Source organism: Panthera onca, chromosome B4, assembly GCF_046562875.1.
Source record: "Panthera onca isolate mPanOnc1 chromosome B4, mPanOnc1 haplotype 2, whole genome shotgun sequence".
Taxonomy (NCBI): Eukaryota; Metazoa; Chordata; class Mammalia; order Carnivora; family Felidae; genus Panthera; species Panthera onca.
In genome coordinates this window covers 48434610-48455415 of record NC_138345.1, presented here as the reverse complement: position 1 = coordinate 48455415, position 20806 = coordinate 48434610, and the positions used below count along the sequence as shown (strand labels likewise).

The 20806-nt window shown below is 42.2% G+C and overlaps 2 protein-coding genes across 3 annotated transcripts in view; one reads left to right on the top strand and one right to left on the bottom strand.

Annotated features, from left to right (window-relative positions):
* The window catches only part of PDE6H (phosphodiesterase 6H), a 179661-nt gene that overhangs the window by 21762 nt on the left and 137093 nt on the right, over positions 1-20806 (bottom strand). The window contains exon 2 of one of the 2 annotated variants that reach the window (XM_060658306.2): positions 13432-13494. The exons of the other annotated variant lie outside the window; for it this stretch is intronic. The gene's annotated coding sequence lies outside the window, so the exon portion shown is untranslated. The remainder of the gene's footprint in view (positions 1-13431; positions 13495-20806) is intronic. 2 annotated transcript variants of the gene reach the window in all.
* Positions 272-20750, top strand: ARHGDIB (Rho GDP dissociation inhibitor beta). The gene is made up of 6 exons (XM_060658301.3): positions 272-376; positions 10796-10979; positions 11633-11716; positions 14461-14537; positions 18238-18301; positions 20049-20750. The coding sequence occupies exons 2-6, from the start codon at positions 10802-10804 to the stop codon at positions 20246-20248; spliced, it is 603 nt and encodes a 200-aa protein (XP_060514284.1). The 5' UTR covers positions 272-376; positions 10796-10801; the 3' UTR covers positions 20249-20750.

Genomic DNA, 20806 nt, shown 5'->3' with positions numbered 1-20806 from the left:
TTCAAGGATACTTGCCTCAAGAAGCTTATGCACTGAAATGACTCGATTTTTAGATACACCCACACAATTATTCGTAGTGCTCAAGGCTATGGCCTCGATGCCCTTGCATGGACACTCATGCATACCCGAGTTCACACTCACACGGGCAGTCATGCTCCCACATGTCCCATTAATTGACAAGAACACTGTTCAGTTGACTGATCGAGAGATATGCAGTCCAAAGGAACAGACTTTGAGACAGCCCAGGGTTTCCTCTTCTAGTAGGTTTAAAACATTTTTTTTTTCCCCTCACTAACTTCCTTCCTGTTCTAACTGCCAGTACTCAGAAGTCAGAGTAAGAGACAGAGGCACCCCAGAGAGCTGTGAGCCACTGAATGTAAGTTGAAATACCTCGGATGCGGGAGGCTCTAGGTGGGCGCAGGGAAATGTGGTAAATCTCTCAACTAGGCTACGACCCTCTCCAGTTTATTATTTTTTTTAGAAGGGCAATTCCTCTTTAAAACAAACTTCATGATAAGAAAGTACTAAGGAGGCTGTTGGAACAGTTCTGCAGAGAATGGGGAAGTCAGAGCAGGGAATGTTAGCAATGACTCAGGGGAGAGAGCCCCGTGAGGGAGGGGAGGGTGTGCCCTGCAGCCCTGGGGATGAAATCCTGTGTGTCTGGTGAAAGGACTATGAGTGTAACTGCTGCGGAGTGCCCGGAGGGGTTTCCTACAAGGTAGGACTGGGCATCTAGCTGAGTTCAGAAGCACAAAGACTGTGGACACAAACTGGTGTGGAACATGCTGGTAGATGATGGGTTGCTGCTGGGGTGGAGATGTGTGGTTTCCTGTTTTTAAGTAGATTGAAAGAGACTGATTGCAAAGCAAAAAAGATAAAGACTCAAAGCTGTCAAACATTAAACTCGTTGCCACTAAAGAACTTTTCTGGGGATAGGAGGGAAACGCATAATGAAAGCCTCCCTTGGAGTACAGTGGGATTTAATAATCGAAGGGAAAGTATGGTAGAACATATTGTTATTTACTTCTCAGTCATGCAGAGACAGATTTCCACCATGAACAGAAACCGTTTATTAAATGCCTGCAGTCTGACGGGAGGAAAGATAGTGGGTATTGTTGCCAAAAAATAGCTCTTTACATTCAAGAGAACTGAAGGCAGACATGGAAGGCACCAAATAATTTATTAAGAGATAGGTTCTGGGGCACCTGGATGCCTCAGTCAGTTAAGCGTCTGACTCTTGATTTGAGATCAGGTCATGATCTCACGGTGTGTGGGGTTGAGCCCCGTGTCAGGCTCCTGTCAGTGTGGAGCCTGCTTGGGATTCTCTCTCTTCTTCTCCCTCTGCCCCTCCCCCTCTCATGCATGTGTGCACATTCTCTCTCTCTCTCTCTCTTTCTCTCTCTCTCTCACTCTCCCTCTCTCCCTCTCTTTCTCTCACTCTCAAAATAAATAAATAAACATTAAAAAATAGAGAGAGGTTCTACAAAAATCCAAATAGATCTGTTAGGATACCTGATCTGGGAAGCCACTAAATTTGGAGACCATTAGAAAGAAGTGTTTTAGGCATGACCTGAAATTCTTTCTTCCCTTTAGAGGACGCTCCAGTCAGCATGTCTTATAGATCTTGTCTGTAATTAAACTCTAGACCTAGGGTAATTTATCCTGGGTCTGATAAATCCTAGGGAAGGCAGACTGCTTTCATAGAGAGGTCCCATAGTCACCCCTTCACGTGGAGACCAAGAGCCACTGAAATCGAGGTGAGCGTGTTGGATCCTCACTGCAGGAACGATCAAGCAAGGGAAATCAAGAGGCCGGTGTTGGCCCAGGAGGTTCAGACACGGGTAGACATCCTTGATCTTTGCCATTGCTTTGTTTTGTTAAGTGGACAAGAAAATATCCCTCCCAAATCCAAATACGACACAAGCATAAGTAGTAAGATCATCTTGCTCTCTTGTAAGATGTGTAGAATTCTGAGAGAAGAATTCATTCTTCATGTATGCTACACAGTCCCAGCACTTGTGGAAGAGCTATGTCACAGATGTACAAAAGCTGACTGGAGTGCTCCAGGGACTGGAATTTCGTCCTTCCTTGTTTGGGAGAGCATGAATCTGTCCCTAGGGAAGTGTGCTGTGAGCAGCATCGAGGTTCTGTTTTCAGCAAAGTCACCCTGACAGAAAGATTGGCCTGGGAGCACAAAATGTTACAAACTGCAGCTAGCAGGGAGAGAAGCCCCAGGGAGGAAAACCTAAGCAGATAAGCAGATAGAGAAAGAACCAGCATCTGTCAAGCGCTTTCTTGGTAGAAACTCAACTCTGAATCCTGAGAGGACTCAGAGGAGACAGTAAGGCTCAGAAGTGTTAAATTATTTGACTAAAGTCACATACTGGTGTGAAAAAAAAAAAAGAACCAACAGCTACAATGCCTTAGAAGGACATTTTAAGAAATGTCTCATGGGAGAAATTTTCTCTAATCCCTTGTTTGTAGGTCAGTGTTATGTTGTCAGGGACCTTGGATTAAAGTCCATACTGGCATACCCGGAGATGGGTCTCATGTTGCTCCCGAAACTTCAATGTTTATCCCCTCAGCAAGCACTTACTGAGTCCCCTGTACTCTGGTCACCATAGCCAGAGCTGGTAAAACGTCAGTAAAGCTTTCTTAAAGGGCCTGATCTTGTCGGCACAAGGGATTATAGAGAGTGTCTTTACTTATTTTCATGCTTAATTTAAAACTTCTGTGACTGTATTGAGTTATGGCAGTGTAGTATTTTGCTTAATAACGGCCTAATGAAGTTTTTGTTGAGGATTATTTAAAATAAATATTTGCAGGGGCGCCTGGGTGGCTCAGTCGGTTGGGCGTCCGACTTCGGCTCAGGTCATGATCTGCGGTCCGTGGGTTCGAGGCCCGCGTAGAGCTCTGTGCTGACAGCTCGGAGCCTGGAGCCTGTTTCAGATTCTGTGTCTCCCTCTTTCTCTGACCCTCCCCTGTTCATGCTCTCTCTCTGTCTCAAATAAATAAATGTTAAAATAAATATTTGCAGAGGTGCCTGTGTGGCTCACTTGGTTAAGCAGCTTACTTCGGCCCAGGTCATGATCTCACAATTCATGAGTTCAAAACCCATGTCGGGCTCTCTGATTCAGCATAGAGCCCGCTTCAGATCCTCTGCCCCCGGCCTCTTTGCCCCTCCCCTGTGTGTGCACGCTCTCTCTCCCTCTGTCTCCAAAATAAATAAGCCTTTAAAAATAATTTAAAAATAAAATAAATATCTGCAAAAATACTGAGCATAGTAACTTCACAGGGTAGACACCCAGAAAAGTTGAATGGGTCCACTGAGTCCTCTCTCCTTCCACGTATGAATCTGGGTTAGAAGGATGTGTTGTGAATACACAGGGAAGAAATTATGCGTTGGTTCTCCCACCAAGGAAAATGTTAAAGAATTCTGCATCTAGTAATATGTCCCCTCCTCTGGATTGATTTTAATGTTTACTGAACCTAATAGGGACTCTCAGGCACTTAGTCGATTCCCCTCATCCAGCTTTGCTCTCTTGGATGCTCTTCCTAGAGCTAAGATGGTGGAAAGCAGCCCCGAGGGGCCTGGGAAGCACCAATCCCGCCATGGTGCTATGGAATACTGAGAAACCACAGAGGACTCCAGAACCCAGACAGCTTGTGGTGTCCTGAGGGATGACCTTGGATTCCCCCAGATAAGCCAAATCACCAGACAGCCAGGAAAGCAGAGCCAAACCCTTGACCAGCTCTGACATGTGGACCATCCTTCAGGGATGGCCCAACTCTCCAGAGCTGGGGAAAGTGGGACGTGTCCTGGTCAGCAGGGAAGGGACAGGACACGGTGACAGAGAATGCTCAGACTCGCATAGGTACTTCTCTGATGGAAATCCCCCTACTTCTGGTACTTCCCTCTCTCATCCCCACCACTTCTATCTAATAATATTCATGGCCTGCGTGTCTAGATACGTGAGTGATCTGGCAACTTGGAAACAGAAGTTAAATCTCCACAGTGTTTTGCTCCACAGCCAAAGGAAGTTTTCTCCATTGGCCACCCCTGTGTCTTTTATCAGTTCTCATCATTCACAGAGTGAACTCTGGCTTCAATTATGAAAGGGAGCAATAAATAGAATCTAAAATTAAATTGCCCATGAGGAAGCTTTTTTAAAGAAATAGAATAGTGACAGTCCCATTTTCAGGTTGATCCAGTTAATAAACAATCCTTGCGATTCCCAGAACTTCTTGTCTCTTCCGTACGCCTCAAAGAAACAAAATCTATTTTTAGGAAGGAAGGAGTGGACGTTGTCAACACCGCAGATCCAAGGGAAAGCACTTGGTGCCTAGGCAGTCAGTGACCTCACTTTGCTGAAAGTGTTCAGCAAAACAGATGGCATCGCTGGGAAGGGAGCAGAGGACGAGCATGGGTCCTTTATTCAGCATCTACCATTGGCCAGGACAGCCGGGAACTTTTCATGTCTTTGTTCCAATTCTTCAACCCCATAAAGAAAGATTATTACTCCCGCACTACTAGTGGAAAATCTTTGGCTCAGCTAGGTTGATAATTTACTTGTGTCATGCAATAATTCAGTGCAGACCCACATTTTGTTTTTATTTTACTTTTTTAATGTTTATTTATTTTTTTTTTAATTTTTTTTTCAACGTTTTTTATTTATTTTTGGGACAGAGAGAGACAGAGCATGAACGGGGGAGGGGCAGAGAGAGAGGGAGACACAGAATCGGAAACAGGCTCCAGGCTCCGAGCCATCAGCCCAGAGCCTGACGCGGGGCTCGAACTCACGGACCGCGAGATCGTGACCTGGCTGAAGTCGGACGCTTAACCGACTGCGCCACCCAGGCGCCCCAATGTTTATTTATTTTTGAGAAAAAGAAAGAGAGAGAGAGAGAGAACACAAGCGGGGGCAGGGAGATACAGAATCTTAAGCTGGCTCCAGGCTCTGAGCTGTCAGCACAGAGCCCAATGCAGGGCTCGAACTCACCGACCATGAGATCCATGACCTGAGCCAAATTTGGATGCTCAATCCATTGAGCCACCCAGGTGTCCCGCAGAACCGCGTTTTGAATCTCCGACCCATCAGACTCAAAGTCTGTATTCTAGTAGGCACTGAAGATCACCTTTCTTTGACATAACGAGGTGATTTGTTTTATCTAAAGTCGAGTTTCACCTTTTCTGGCCCTCGGCTTATTTAGAACTGCATTAGTGAACCAGACAAGGGTGCTCTATCCCGAGGTGGGTGCAAATTCTTAAGGGTATTTCACTTGCGAAGTCTTGGAAATTTCACTGAATTTGCAAGCAAAACCACCACTTTGGTGCTATGGCATTCTTGCACCATGAGGAAGCATCCTAATTTAATGTGGCATTTTAATTGAGCCTGAGAGGATTAAGTTCCTAACTCAGCACACCCTTCATGTTTACACTGCTTTGCTGAGTAGCAAACATAAGGGTGTGAGGGTTTCACTGTGAAAACTCATCTGTGGAAGCATCAGTGAAACAGAAGATAAAGATAATGAGTAGTAAGCACACACACACAAAACCAGTATGTGCTTCAGGGCCTGACGGAGCCCACGCTAACCTCGTTAAACACGTAATTGTTCATTGTCCATTCCACTTTTACTGTTTAAAAAAGCCAAAGTCAAAACAACATACAAACAGCAACAACGACAAAAAAACCCCAGCTCTGCTCTTTGTGGAACAGTGGGTGAGCTGCAGAGGAAGGTGAGAAAAGACCAGCCAGAATGTTCTACACAGATGGACTGGGTTCTCCCCTACCCCACCTCCACTTCCTCTTTTCTGGTTTCAGAGGCTTCTGTAAATTAAGGAGCATTCGAGCATTCATTGTATTAGGAAGAGGTTTCAGAGACCCTTCCAGTGCAATGATTTCATTCTGCAGAGGACAAAATCCGGAGCACAGGGAGGTTCGGTGACCTGTGCCAGGTGACTTGGGCAGAGTTGCATGGAAACCTTCTTTATATGACACTTCCCTGCCTTGCTAAAGCCTGCAGAGTTTTGCAAAGAAGCATTTACCACAGCCTGGGCACCCTCAAGATAGATTCCCAAGAAGACTAATGGGTTCTATAATTTTATCTTTACTTCTTAATAAAGACGGCTGAAGCAACAGATCATTGCTCCTGGAAGCCAGACAACCTGGGCTCAGATATAATTCAGCCCCTTACACAGCATGTCATCTTGGGCAAGTTACTTACCTGAGCTTTAGTTTCCTGAAGAGAATGATAATACCCGTCCTCAAGGCTGTCATGAGGATGATGAGATAATCCTCAGGAAAGCATTTAGCATTATGTAAGTTAACTATTATAATTATTACCATCAATAAGAGAACAGGTTTTTCTTTTTTTTTTTAATGTTTATTTATTTATCTTTGAGAGCACAAGTGAGGGAGGAGCAGAGAGAGAGAGGGAGACACAGAATCCGAAAGCAGGCTCCAGGCTTGGAGCTGGCAGCACAGAGCCCAATGAGGGGCTCGAACCCACAAACCGTGAGATCATGGCCTAAGCCAAAGTCAGACGCTTAACCAACTGAGCCACCCAGGCACCCCGAAAATCAGTTGTTCTTTAGATGATACTTGAAGATAGTCTATAGAATTTCCATGACATGCTTATTCTCACTTTAGCAAGCACCCATAAAATGGGGGGATAGAAAGAGAAAACGGATATCTGTGGTTAAATATATGCACACGTATAATTTGGGAAATCATCATCAAACTATATAAGCTATTGTGGCTGAGGCTTTGGCAGGATCTGAAGTTCTGCAGAGATGAACTGTGAAATGAAAAATGCAGTTCCTTTTGGGAATTCATGCAAATCTGAAATAGTAAAACAGAGATAGATAAGTCTCTTGGGTACGCAAGTGAAATAAGGTAACTGAATGACTGTGGCTTAGTGGACACATGACTGCAGGGCAGGAGAAATCTACAGATGGAGACCTTAGGAAAGATACACTTAGAGGTTGTGTGCTCCAGCCCCCCAAACCCCAAGATAAGGAGAGTAAGATCCGCAGTATTTGAAACATCTTCTCAGGGTGTTACAGCTGATCAGTAGCAAAGCCAGAAACAAAATCCACTCGTGATGAAGTCCTAGTTCAAAGCAGAGATAATTATCCAAAATCAAGTATATTGAACAGAACTCTTCCCCCAAAGAGCTGTGCCCTTTGCACTTTTGCTCCTCTGCCAGGCTTTGTGTCATTCCCTCAGATATAGACATTACCCGGTATCTCCTTCTGCTTCTACATAAGCCAACATTTGGGGTTTGATACACATGATTCTCAGCTGAAAGCTAGGTGGGATCAGTGACCCAGCCAGGCAAGCTTCCATTTTAACACTCAACTCTCTGCTTCATGTTTCCAAGAAGTCACAGTGTCAAGGTCATGTTTCTAATCTTGGACTCCAGTAAAGCCTAGGAGCCTCTAGGCTGCAAGCACAATCTCATAGGTGTATTCCTTTTTTCTAAGTTGTGACTTTCACCAGATTTGTCAAGAGACCTACAGTTTCTGAAAAGATGAACCAACCAAACCACTGTGGTTGTCCATCCCCCAGCCCTCTCTCCACTTTGGAGAGTAACTTAAACACCAGTATGAGTGTGCTAAAGCACCGTGTCTTATAAATAGTAGGTGCTCACCAAACATTATGCTTTAAAGAAGTTTCCTTGAGAATTGCTTTTCCAGTTCTTTATTTCTTGTATTATTATGTTTTCATCTTTTTCTACTCAGCTTTCCAGATTGAACTGGTTTGGGACCATCTAGCTTCATATTTCCTTTTTATATGTTATGTGATTAAACCAAATTATTTTGGGGCGCCTGGGTGACTCAGTCGGTTGAGCGTCCAACTTCGGCTCAGGTCATGATCTCACAGTTCGTGGGTTCGAGCCCTGCATCAGGTTCTGTGCTGACAGCTCAGAGCCTGGAGCCTGCTTCGGATTCTGTGTCTTTCTCTCTCTGCCTGTCCCCTCCTCACACTCTGTCAATCTCTCTCTCAAAAAATAAATAAACATTAAAAAACAAACAAACAAATTATTTTGATGTGGTCCTGAATTTTCTCCTCTTTACTACAGCAATTTTATACAGTAACCTCATGCTATTCTCTGCTCTTACATGTCTTTTAAACAAATTTGTTTCATTTTTGTGAAGCAATTATTGTATACCTGTTTGCAATGAATCAAGCAAATTTAGACTTGACATAAGTCTCAGATTTACTAGTAAGAATATCAAGATCTAGATGACAGATAAATTGACTTGCCAATGATCACACAGAGGTTGGCAAACCCTGTCTGAGATCAGGTCTTTGTCTTTGTCTCTCCCTTCTCTCTCTCTCTCTCTCCCTCTCTTTCTCCTTTCAAAATTGAGATATCAGCCTGCAAAATAATAATTCCCTGCAAGTTATGGAAATTACCTTGGGCTAGTTAGTGGGTACGTGTGATATCTTTTGATGGTCGGACTTCAAGCAGATGATTTGTTAGAGCCAAGCGATATATTCCAGAAAGGCCTTTTGAAGAGGGCCAAGATGTCCTCATCTATAGATAGGCTTCCTGATGACCTGTCCACAGGTTTGTTATGTGACTTCCATTCTGGGTATCTAGTCAGGCTCCTGGGTGTCATCAGAGGAGAGCCTGTCTCTTCTGATTAGTCTTATCTGGTTTGCTCTTCATCTCACTGCTTCATGATTGTCCTCAAACTACCTACAATCTACAATCTCCACCCACTGTGCCCTTCATTATTTTTCTAACCCGTTCATTCAGTTTCCCTGAGTGTTGTTTGGAATATGAGTTGAGCTGGTCATGATGTTTATTGTGCTGTGAGAGGCTCAGCTTTGAGTGGTGCTGAATCTTGGGCTGAAGCAAGAGTTGCCATAGGAACAAGCCTGCCTGCTTCCTTCCTGCACAGGAAGTGGACCTGGGCATTGCAATGCTGTTTGCAGACTTGATCAAGCGCATGGTGTTTGGCTTGTTATTTTGCTAGCAGAGGATCGATGAGCCAAGAGATAGTGTTTCTTTCTCTTCTCTTTCTTTTCCTTCCTTTTCTCTTAAAATTGTTTTTGTTTGGCTTCACTTCCCAATTATTTTCCTTTCTGATGCCAATGATGGAGACATCGAAACTCAAAACCGTAACTGGTTTTGGCCAGAGATAGCTTCACCCCCTGGGGGACTTTATAGAGGTTTGCAGAGTCATTTAAGATGAGATATGCTAGATATTGTCTCACAGTTGTGCCACTCAGGAACAATGTAGCCTTTAACATGGCAGGGAAGAGACATACTCTTGGGTGAGGACTGAAGGAAATCAGGAAATTATCTCCTTGCCCAAATACCTCCTGTGTTTCCCCCAAATAGCTCCATTGCTGCCAGCCATGGGCCTGAAATTCTTCCAGCACAGACTTCTTCCTCTTTATTAGGACACTGCAGTTCCAGCTATAGGAATTTGAGCATTTCTCTTAACCTCTGACTTTCCATTTTTTCAATGATTCAATGAGGGCTTGGAATATATCACCTCTAAGTTTCCTTTCTGCTCTGAAAATCTCTGACTACACATGCCCTAAAATGGGTAATTTTTAAAAAATCTATTATTCAGTCACTAACAATTAAGTGTGAATAATTTAATTAGAATCATGCCTCAGGGCACCTGGGTGGCTCAGTCATTTGGGCATTTGACTCTTGATTTTGGCTCAGGTCATGATCTCATGGTTCCGTGAGTTTGACCCAATCTGCACTGGTGGTGCAGAGCCTGCTTGGGATTCTCTCTCTCCTTCTCTCTCTCTGCCTCTCACTCTTTCTCAAAATAAATAAATCAATTAAAAAAAAAGAATCTCCCCTCACTATTTTAATACACAGAAAGTAAAGGTAGATTATAATGTGATAATGGAAGAAGACAGACTCCAGAGTATGCCCAGATGAGGACTTAGGGCATAAAGTCACTAGAAATCTGGGTAGGGGAGGTAGTAAAAGGGAAGGGGATCCAGAAAGGGGAGATCAATGGAAGGTAAAAGTAAAGACATACTAATCCTTACCATTTCATCTGGAGGAATTTAATTTTGTTATTTTATGTCATTTCAAAAGAACAGAAGATCTTTAGCTATATAGAACCAAACAAATCAAACAATGGATGTTTATAAAATGCCTCCACTATTCAATTATTATGGGCGATTCAAGAGAAACACAGAACCTGGTACCTGCCCTCAAGGAGTGTTGGATGGGAACCATTCCTACACCTCAGGCAGGTATCATAGGGGTCTACAACGTTGCATGACTTACCTTTGAAGTATTGCAGGAGTTCAGGGAGAGATTCAATTAATGGGAAGATGCCAACTCTTTCTTTGGCTCCCTGTGTTTTGAAACCATCATAACCGAGACTGTACAACGTTAAGAGCTTTGACACTGGAGGGGTGGTGGCTGGATTTAGAGAACTGTGGTCATTTCTATAATTATTTGAACTGGGGCTCTCTGCTCATTATTTGGGGCTGCCTGTGTTATGTTGCTTCGCTTACACATTATTCACAAGTGAGCTATTTCTTTCTTGTCAGTTTTATTCGGTGAACAGGAGACATTTGTCACAGTGCAGAGAAATTCAGGAAGATCCGAGAAAAGACCAAATGCATTACCTTCTCATCGCGTAAAAATATGAGATTAAATTAGGAAACAATATCCTGGAAAATCCCTGACAATGACAAAAGTCCATTAGGGCAAGGATGGTGTTACCAGTAGCCCCACAAACATTTTCCATATCTGTGGACTTTTGGCTAATGGACTATCGTCCTCTCTGTCTCTAAAATAGATTAAAATGACTGAAAAGGACCCAGAAGCACACCTGGAGGAAGATGTTGATGAGCTGGACAGCAAGCTCAATTACAAGCCTCCACCTCAGAAGTCGCTGAAAGAGCTCCAGGAGATGGACAAGGATGATGAAAGCCTAATCAAGTACAAGAAAACACTCCTGGGGGACGGCCCTGTGGTGGCAGGTGTGTGTGTACAGGGGGATGGAGGGAGGTGGGAGGGCCCCGATCAGGCATACATTTTGGCAACACAGGAGCAGGTGCAAAAGAAAGAATACCAAGTGTTTCCAGGGCTCAGTGAGTGAGGCACGATCTATATATGCTGCATAAAGTGACAACTGCAGGATTAAGTCCTTTTTGGAGATAAAGTGCAAGTTGGCATTGAAATAGGCAAAAATTACACATAAGGAAGATCTAGAAAGAACTTCAGACTACCACTCAGATGGCATTCTCTCCATTCTCTCACATTTTCTTTCCTTCTTCTCTTTCTCTTCCTTACTCCTTACTTAACCGTTCATCTCTTCCACATACACAACAGCAGAATTGGATATAGATGGACACTGCCCATCTAGCAGAGGAACTTACCCACAGCCACTCAGGAAATGTTTGCTGTTGATAACTAAGATGGGCCTCCAAAAGCTTGACACAGAAATAGTCCTGCTCGAGTTTCTGAGGCCATTAAGGCCAACATAGTGAACCTGTCGCTTTCATCTGTATATTCGCTCCACATTAGAGATATCATTTTTCTTTTTATATTCCTTCTCTCTTACTTGAAATGTACATACACTGTACCCACATGTTCTCTTCCCTAAAATTACATTCTTTTCTGAATCCTGCAGACCCAACAGCCCCCAATGTCAAGGTCACCCGGCTTAGCCTGGTTTGTGACAGTGCCCCAGGACCAATCACCATGGACCTCACTGGTAAGTGGACACATCTGTTCTGTTCAAAGGCGTCTAGCGATATCTCAGGGAAAACTTAGTCTCTGCCCCCTCTCCCAGCAAAAGGAAATGCCAGCAAGGTGAATGCCAGACACATGTATGCTGGCATCGGTTCACAAATCATTGCTCTCAGAGTGCAGTATTTACCATGCTTAATGAAAAGCTCAATCTCTGTCTCTAATTAATTGGAGGGAGTGCAGTCATGAGCATTGGATGTATTTACTTGCATCATAATTACTTCAGAATTTTATCTCTACACAGTACCAGGGGAATTACTATCCATATAAAGCGACTGATGATGGAAATATTAAGAAGCAAGCTGTATGCTTCTGAAATGTAATATTTACACATTCTAAACATCAGAGAAAATATTCATCTTACATCACCTAGAGACCTTACTTGAAGGCAAGAAGCAATCTAAAATCTTTTATTAATTTTTTAAAAATTTTTAATGTTTATTTTTGAGAGAGAGAGACAGACAGACAGAGCAAAAGCAGGAGATGGGCAGACAGAGAGAGAGGGAGACACAGAATCCAAAGCAGGCTCCAGGCTCTGAACTGTCAACACAGAGCCTGATGCAGGGCTCAAACCCACGAATCACGAGATCATGACTTGAGCTGAAGTCAGACGCTTACCCAACTGAGCCACCCAGGCACCCCTAAAATCTTTTAAATAGTGCTGGAAATTCTACTGTTACATACTATTTTAGCCTAAAGCTCTGATTCTTGTATAAGCAACTTCCCCCACTAAAGATGTACCAATTAAGATGTTATTTCTTTTCCCCTTATTGTGACAAGGGTCAAGTCCTTTCCTGGAACTTAAATCTTGAGGCGATAAAGACAGGCTGAGAAGTCAGGTATTATGGGTGACGTGTGCATCCCAGGGTAGAGAGGGAAGAGCCAGGAGGTTGAGGGTGTCCGAGGTAGATCTTCAGCAAAAAATAAAATTACCAGATTCAAAAGGTGGACTCATGAGACAGAGCAAAGCATGACTCTAGAACAGTAGGCTCAGCGGCCAGGTGGTTCCCTTCTCACAGGACATATCCACTCTTTGCCTTATATGGGCTTGTCTGAGGGAGGAAATCAGAGGCTGAGAGGACACACTTCCCCTTCAACTGAAATCATTACAGCAGACACAAGTTCAGCTACCCCCACATTCTAGCATCTCTCTAGGAGAATCTCTCTCTCTCTTTCTTTCTCACCAGGACTCGGGCCTCTTCCTGTGTGAAATTGGGTAATGTTACCAGGTACAGCTGTCAATTTGTTAGATGGGGTCTGAATTAGCTCTGAGGAAATCTAAGGGCCTGATGGTATTGCAGGGAAAACTCAGTTTCTTTCACTTTCCTAGCATTGGGATGTCTAAGTTTGGTTTTCTGTCACAAAAAGGCTATTGAGGTGAATCCCAGTATAAACACACACACACACACACACACACACACACATACATATATATAATACCCATAATATACAGTATATATAGAAAACAGTGTGTGTGTGTATATATGTGTAAATATGTACAATATACATTATATATATATATAGTATATATACAAAACTGTGTGTGTATATATATATATATATATATATACTATATAAATGCACACACACACATATATATATATATATATACTACATGGTGTGAAGCACATGCACAGAGCTATGCAAAACAGCAAAACACACACACAAACACACACTTACCCCTGAAGGTCAGAGGACACAGGATCACATTGGGAGAAGAACAGAGAGTGATTATCTCCATACCTAAAGTACAGGAATTAGAGTCAGATCCTGGTTTTATGGGTCCTGAAGCTTTTATTACTTAAGGTACTCTCCTTAAGGAAAATAATATGAAATTACAAATGCAAAAGCAAAATTAGGTACAAAGTGAATATATATCTAGAATGATAAAAGGGAAACCAAGAGAAGTAAATTTTTTTAAAGCTAGAAAATGCCATAAACATCATCAAATCTACAAAAACAATTAGGTGGTACTACCATATAATATTTTTCTTATATTTATCTATTTGAGAGGTAAGGGCATATTCTTTAATCATCTTTTTGTTTGGCCACATATGTGATATCATTTTCAATAGAGAAAATAGCAAGATCATTCAGATGTTCCTCTAGGATCACTGATTAAAACTTGTTTTTATTATTGACAATTAGAAAAGACATTGTCAGGGGCACCTGGGTGGCTCAGTCAGTTAAGCGTCCGACTTCAGCTCAGGTCATGATCTCACAGTTTGTGGGTTTGAGCCCCGCATTAGGCTTTGTGCTGGCAGCTCGGAGCCTGGAGCCTGCTTCAGATTCTGGATCTCCCTCTCTCTCTCTCTGCCCCTCCCCCACTAATACTTTCTCTTTCTCTCTCTCTCTCTCTCTCTTTCTCAAAAATAAATAAACATTAAAAAAGAAAAAGAAAAGACATCGTCACACACAACTCACTGCTGTTAATACCTTATATATTTTAGGGTTGTCATCAAACTTGGGGGAAAAGTACTATCACATTTCTTCCATATCTAGCTATAAGATTTCAGCTTTTCAAGTGTGTGTGTGCGTGTGTGTGTGTGTGTGTGTGTAGCAATTAGTCTCAAATATTCTTTGAATTGAGGGCCATGAGGACTGTGCTGCTCTGATGAGCCCAGCAAACAGCTCCGGAGTTTAAATCATTCATCTTCTTGTGTTTCTCCTTCTGAGGAGAATAATCTCTTTCTAAATCTACTTCTACAGGGGATCTTGAAGCTCTCAAAAAAGAAACTTTTGTGCTAAAGGAAGGTGTTGAATACAGAGTCAAAATTAACTTCAAAGTGAGTTATCTTTCCCTGAATGTTTTTATAAAGCTTAAATTCTTCCTATAATCAGAGAAGGAAAAAACCCAAATGTCTTGCATTAACATGCTGTCATAGTTTTTGTGTTTCCTTCCCCCTGACCTCCCCTCTCTAGACTGTCCTCTCCCCAACTCTGAGCTCTACCTGCTGAGGCCCACTGCCTTTTCCCAACCAGAGCCCTCTCCTTGAACTCTCCATTGATAACCAACAGGACTGTTCTGTGAACTCCCAACGCTCCCGTCCATGAAGCACACCCTATTTTGTATTGTACCATTTGTGGCATTTCTTCCCTGTACAGCCCAAGCGCCCTGAGAAAGGGAGAGATTATTTATCTCTTGTTCCCAATATCTTACCCAAAACTTTGTAAATGATATTTAGTGAATACTTATTGAGAAATCGATAAATGAATGAATCAATTATTAGTAAACAATGGAACAGATAGAGCCGCAGTTCTAATTGCTCAATGGTTGTATAAATCCAGGAGTACGGACCTTGGCAAATAACTGGAAACTACAATTATAGTTGTGGAGCAAGCAAACAGGTAACAGCAAAAGCTGAACAGGAATTGACATATAAAGAATGAACGCATACCCCATTGAACAGCCAAAAGCAAGAAGAAAAATAATCTTGACTGAAAACAAATAAGTCAGAGATGTACTGTTTGCTCTCAATTGCTTATATTTGCCTTGGTTGCCCTTCTCAGCCATATCCTTCAGGGACCTTTAGGGCCACCAAGGAAGACCCCATCTGCCCTCTGTGTTTGCACACTGGGCTCTTCTTTCCCCTCAGTGCAGGGTTGATTCAGGGTCTGTGGACAATCACTCTGTACCACGTATAATTATGCCTCAAAATAATTTCATTCTGAAAATACTTGTTGATGCCTACTCTACAATATGCACTGAGCCATGGTTCACTTGCTTGTTTCGTGTAGTATTATTCATTATCAAAGCACCCGAGAGTTTGGTATTGTATCTAAATATGCCTAGAATTATATCTAAGGCATTGCATCCGAATATGCTTAGAAGGGGTTACTCATCGGTTGAATTTTTAATCATTAATGCTATTGCCTTAATTTGTCAGTTTAGTAAGCCCATTTGTACCAAATGAAGGAGGTAAGGTAAATTTTGATGGGAGTAAGATGAGAAGAAAAGGTCTGGAACATAGGCCTCTGCTGTGGTGGGAAAGCCGAAGAGGATGCAGTGGTCGGGGTTACACATTAGGGTGATGCAGGAGGAGGGCACAGAAAGGAGTTTTCAGGTCCCACCCGCTTCAGATACTTAGCATTGTCTCAAGCAAGAGAAAACCATTCTCTGTGTGCAACCCACACAATGTTAACCAACCTGTGGCCTGTCCCAGCGTGGGGCTCCAGTTAGAAGAAATGACAGGTCAAAACTGGAAATAATTGAGAAGCGTTTTAAGTCTTTACTGACATCTGCTGAAAAGTATCCAAGAAAGTTTGCATTTATAACACCAGCATCACATTCCAAAAGTCCTCTTGCATAATACATCGCAATCCAGGCCTATCTCAAGAAACAAGAAAAATCCCAAATACAAAATCTAACAGCACACCTAAAGGAAATAGAAGCAGAACAACAAAGGCAGCCTAAACCCAGCAGAAGAAGAGAAATAATAAAGATCAGAGCAGAAATAAACAATATAGAATCTAAAAAAACTGTAGAGCAGATCAACGAAACCAAGAGTTGGTTTTTTGAAAAAATTAACAAAATTGACAAACCTCTAGCCATGCTTCTCAAAAAGAAAAGGGAGATGACCCAAATAGATAAAATCATGAATGAAAATGGAATTATTACAACCAATCCCTCAGAGATACAAACAATTATCAGGGAATACTATGAAAAATTATATGCCAACAAATTGGACAACCTGGAAGAAATGGACAAATTCCTAAACACCCACACTCTTCCAAAACTCAATCAGGAGGAAATAGAAAGCTTGAACAGACCCATAACCAGTGAAGAAATTGAATCGGTTATCAAAAATCTCCCAACAAATAAGAATCCAGGACCAGATGGCTTCCCAGGGGAGTTCTAGCAGACATTTAAAGCAGAGATAATACCTATCCTTCTCAAGCTATTCCATTATCTGTCTTTCAATGGTGTTCAGTGTTCTTCTCTTTCTTCCCCCAAAACCTGGCCGGGGGGCATGGTTCTTCTAGTTTCTCCCCCTTTTCCTTCTGCTCCCGAGGACACGTAGTATCTCTGACTTTCACAGTCCTCTGGTCACCAAGGCTTCTTCCTCTGGGAGTGAAGAGGAACAATGGGAAGGCATGCAGACAGAGGAAGAGAGTTCTATGAATATTCGTACTTCTCTATTACCCATCTCAAACATATTTATACTAAATGAACCCTCTATGGAGCAGTAGAAAAACAGGAGGCTCAGTTCTGAAGTCCTTATGGTGAGTAGCAATCACCATTACTGTTTTCCAGTCTTTTTACCACCAGACCACATCTCATAACAAAGACCAAAGGACTAGCTTAGAGACTTCTAGAAAAATGCATTCACTTTTTTCTATTTGTATGAGCCATATCTGGCAGAGTAATCAGAAAGTTAGGGCATCACTTTGTCACAATTTCTTCCATGGAGTTGTTTTCATTCTGTATGCTTTTGATAGATTTGTATGACAGATTTTACTGAGTGACCATCTAAAACCTAAGCTAGGGTTCATGGCTGAGCTACCTCATTGCCAATAAAACAAAACATAGCACTGATAAATTGGTTTAATTATTCTGTCCAAAACAGGAAGGCAGCCATAATTACTGTTGGGAGAAATTATTTGAAGATGCTTTCATTCTTCATCTTGGTGAACAATTAACCAAGCCCTCCAGCTAATGACGCAATGTCCACTTTATTTGTTTGTATAAACATGAGCACTGTATAAAATTAATGGGCAATGCAGTTCAGTCCTAGGCAAAATGAATCATGGAAAAACAAAGTGCTTGGGCTATATATATTTTCATCCTACTTTAGTGAACTTTCTCTGAAAGGTTTGGGAAAGTGGTGACATCTCAGGCAACATGTGAAAATACCAGACATCCAAAATGCTTGCCAAACACGAGTGGATTTCACCCATTATTTATCAGTTTAGTAAGCCTATGTTTCCATGAGGCCCATCTCCCCATCTTTAGACTCCAGTCTCAGTGACATTACAGGCACAACCATCTTTTAAATCTGATTTTCCATTACGGCTTTTCTCCTTGTTGTTTGTTTTTCATGCTAGATAGATCATTTCTGAGGTTAGGGTTTTCAGGTATTCACATAATATTTTCCATTGGTACCTTTGTAGCCTTTCCTAAGACAAGGACAGTCTTGTGGCCAGTAGTATCAGGGAGGGGAAGCTCAAGACTGTTCTTAGGACCTTTGGAGGAAGGATAAATGTAATGAAGAACACTGAGACAATGTTTTAATTAAGCACCCCTCTCCCCCAAACCAAACAGCACAGTATTCCATGATTAGAACCAGATTGGCAATGTTGAGTCTTGTGATCTCTCCAATCTCTGTCTCACCATCACATGAAATGATAATAGTAACACTTATTCTGAATTAAATCTCAATCTTCTTCCGTCCTCAGAGAAAACTGCTAGGTAGGATAAGCATGAAAGATGAGGGAAAATGAAAGACCTATTTTAATCTGAACTGCTTGGATCCTTCCCACCTACAGGTGAACAGAGATATTGTGTCAGGCCTGAAATATGTTCAGCATACCTACCGGACTGGGGTGAAAGGTAAGGGACCCACACTTTACATTGTCCCAAACTCTGCTCCCCACTGATACTTAATCTTCTGCTCATTAACAATTTTAATCATAGGCTCATGTAAGAATCTGATTAAAAGCTATGGGCGCTCCCCCTAGGAAAAAGCACATATGTACCTCTGACCTCGACACCAATGGTAAGGCCTACGTCCAGAGATCCAGTTTAGACTGGGTCCACCACTAACCTTCAGCATTCAGTTTCTGGAATTTAAGCTTATTATTCATAAAGGGGAAGAGTAACCAAGATAAGTTTGAATAAAGATGGAGTATATTAAGATACTCTCAAAAAAAAAAAAAAAAGTTCACAGGTATACATGTGTCAGAGAAATCTAAGACCAGAAAGATCTATCTAGTGGTATGTGTTATGCATGTCTTTTGGAAATGGGAGACGGAAGTAGCATGTGGGCAGCTGTGGAGTGGAGGTAGGGGAGCAGGGAGCAGCACTGAATTTTTTAAACAAAGAAATAGAATCTTTCTAGAGTTGAGAAAAACTGTGATTGAGACATAATGTGACACTACTCGGTCTGCAGCTGCTCTTGACAAATTGTACCTAACCTGTACATGCCTTGGGGAACTGCCTCCAGTTTCCTTCCATTATTGTGGGCAGGGAGAAATGACACTTGGAAAGATGATGGAAGTACTTTTACAGTTCCATCTTACCTTGGGGGCTCTCTCCTTCCAGGGGTGTGAGACAGTACTGCCCAGATCAGTTCCATCAAAGGATTAGGAGAGAATTGTCTGATAAATTTGCAGGACACAGACAACCACTCAATGACTCAAACCCCACAGAAGGTTATTGACCTGGAAGATCTTAACTGGTCTTTCCAATACCAAGTCTCATGAAAAAATACTTCTGTTTCCTATTTTCCTTGGGTATAGAGACTATGTTGCCTCAATTAGGCAAGAGGACGATGATATGTCTGTAGCTGTTCCTCCAAGCTTCTTCACAACACTTTACAGCTAACTACACTTTGCCTGCCTGTTTATCTACCTAGCCTTAGTTACAGTTTCTAATGCTCTACTTAATATATATCCCAGTTATTCACCTGTTAATAATTTGGGTTGGCTATTTTCAACATTTGTGAAGACTTTTTTTTTTTTTACCAAATTATTGATTTTCCCCATCCATCCAATGATTCCATCCATGAGTATTGTTCATTCTGATCACCCTCTGTTACCTTGTCTCCCCCAGTTGATACGTTCATAGAACGATAGTTTGTAGATTAGAAGAAGTTCATTGCATATAGGAAGAAACAGAGGCCTAGAAATGTTATGTGACTTAAATAGTTGCAGAGCTAAGATCAGAACTCAGGTTTCCGTTAATGTGGAGTTTTTTTTATGGTATAATCTGCTACATCTACCATAAAAGAGTCTTGATCCCCATAGCTTTAAGGCACAGATTTCCCAACTCTCCTGATAGTATCAGCTGTGATGCTTTTTAAAACACTGATTCTTGGGACCACCCATGGAAGATTACTTGTCCATAGTATCTGAGAGTGGGTCAAAGAAAATTGTATTATTAAAAGGTACTCCGATAAAAAAAAAAAAATATTTTCAAGAAAATAAAAAGGTGCCCCATATAAATCTGACATTTTGCCAGTATTGGAGACTGTGGCTCTTGGCGTTGATCACTGTGAGCTGTGCTATGAAATTTCCAGTTTGCTGTGCTTGTTTTCTCTTTCAGACTCTTACCCTAATGAACTTTCCTTTCTTCCTAGTGGATAAAGCGACATTTATGGTTGGCAGCTATGGGCCTCGGCCAGAGGAGTATGAGTTCCTGACTCCCATTGAGGAGGCTCCCAAGGGTATGCTGGCCCGAGGCACTTACCACAACAAGTCCTTCTTCACCGACGATGACAAGCATGACCACCTTACCTGGGAGTGGAACCTGTCTATTAAGAAGGAATGGACAGAATGAGTGCATCTGCCCTTCCTTTTCCCCACCTTGCCACTCGGAAGTACCTTCTCTGTCATATTCATCACCCTGTCCCTCCTCCCTGTTCAGAGCTAGGTCCTTTCCCCAATACTCCCCACATTCTGTTATCAATGCTTCTTGTCCCGCAGTGTCTCTCAAAGTGGTCCCTAGCACAAGATGCTTAACACCCAGACTTTAATCCTGCCCATTCCTTCCAATCCTCATCATGGCCAGATCTTCAAAATTCTTCATTTCAATACATGGTCATTTAGTATTTCCTTCTATTTTTCCCATGCGAGCAACTAGAGGCCAGGAAATAGGCAAACTATCACTAATAGTCCTTTGCCTTGGGTTCCAGTAGCTCATTCCCATCCCTGCATTCTTCTGTGGTTGCTGCTGGCTCAGTGAAGGTCCCTAATCACGTTGCCTACCAGTTGGGGTTCTTCTTTTATGGGAGACACTGTAAACAACACAAGAGAATAAATAAAACAGTTGTATGATCTGACTGAGACCCTCATTTCCCTACCTTCTTTCTTTGAACAAATATGATAACTACATTGT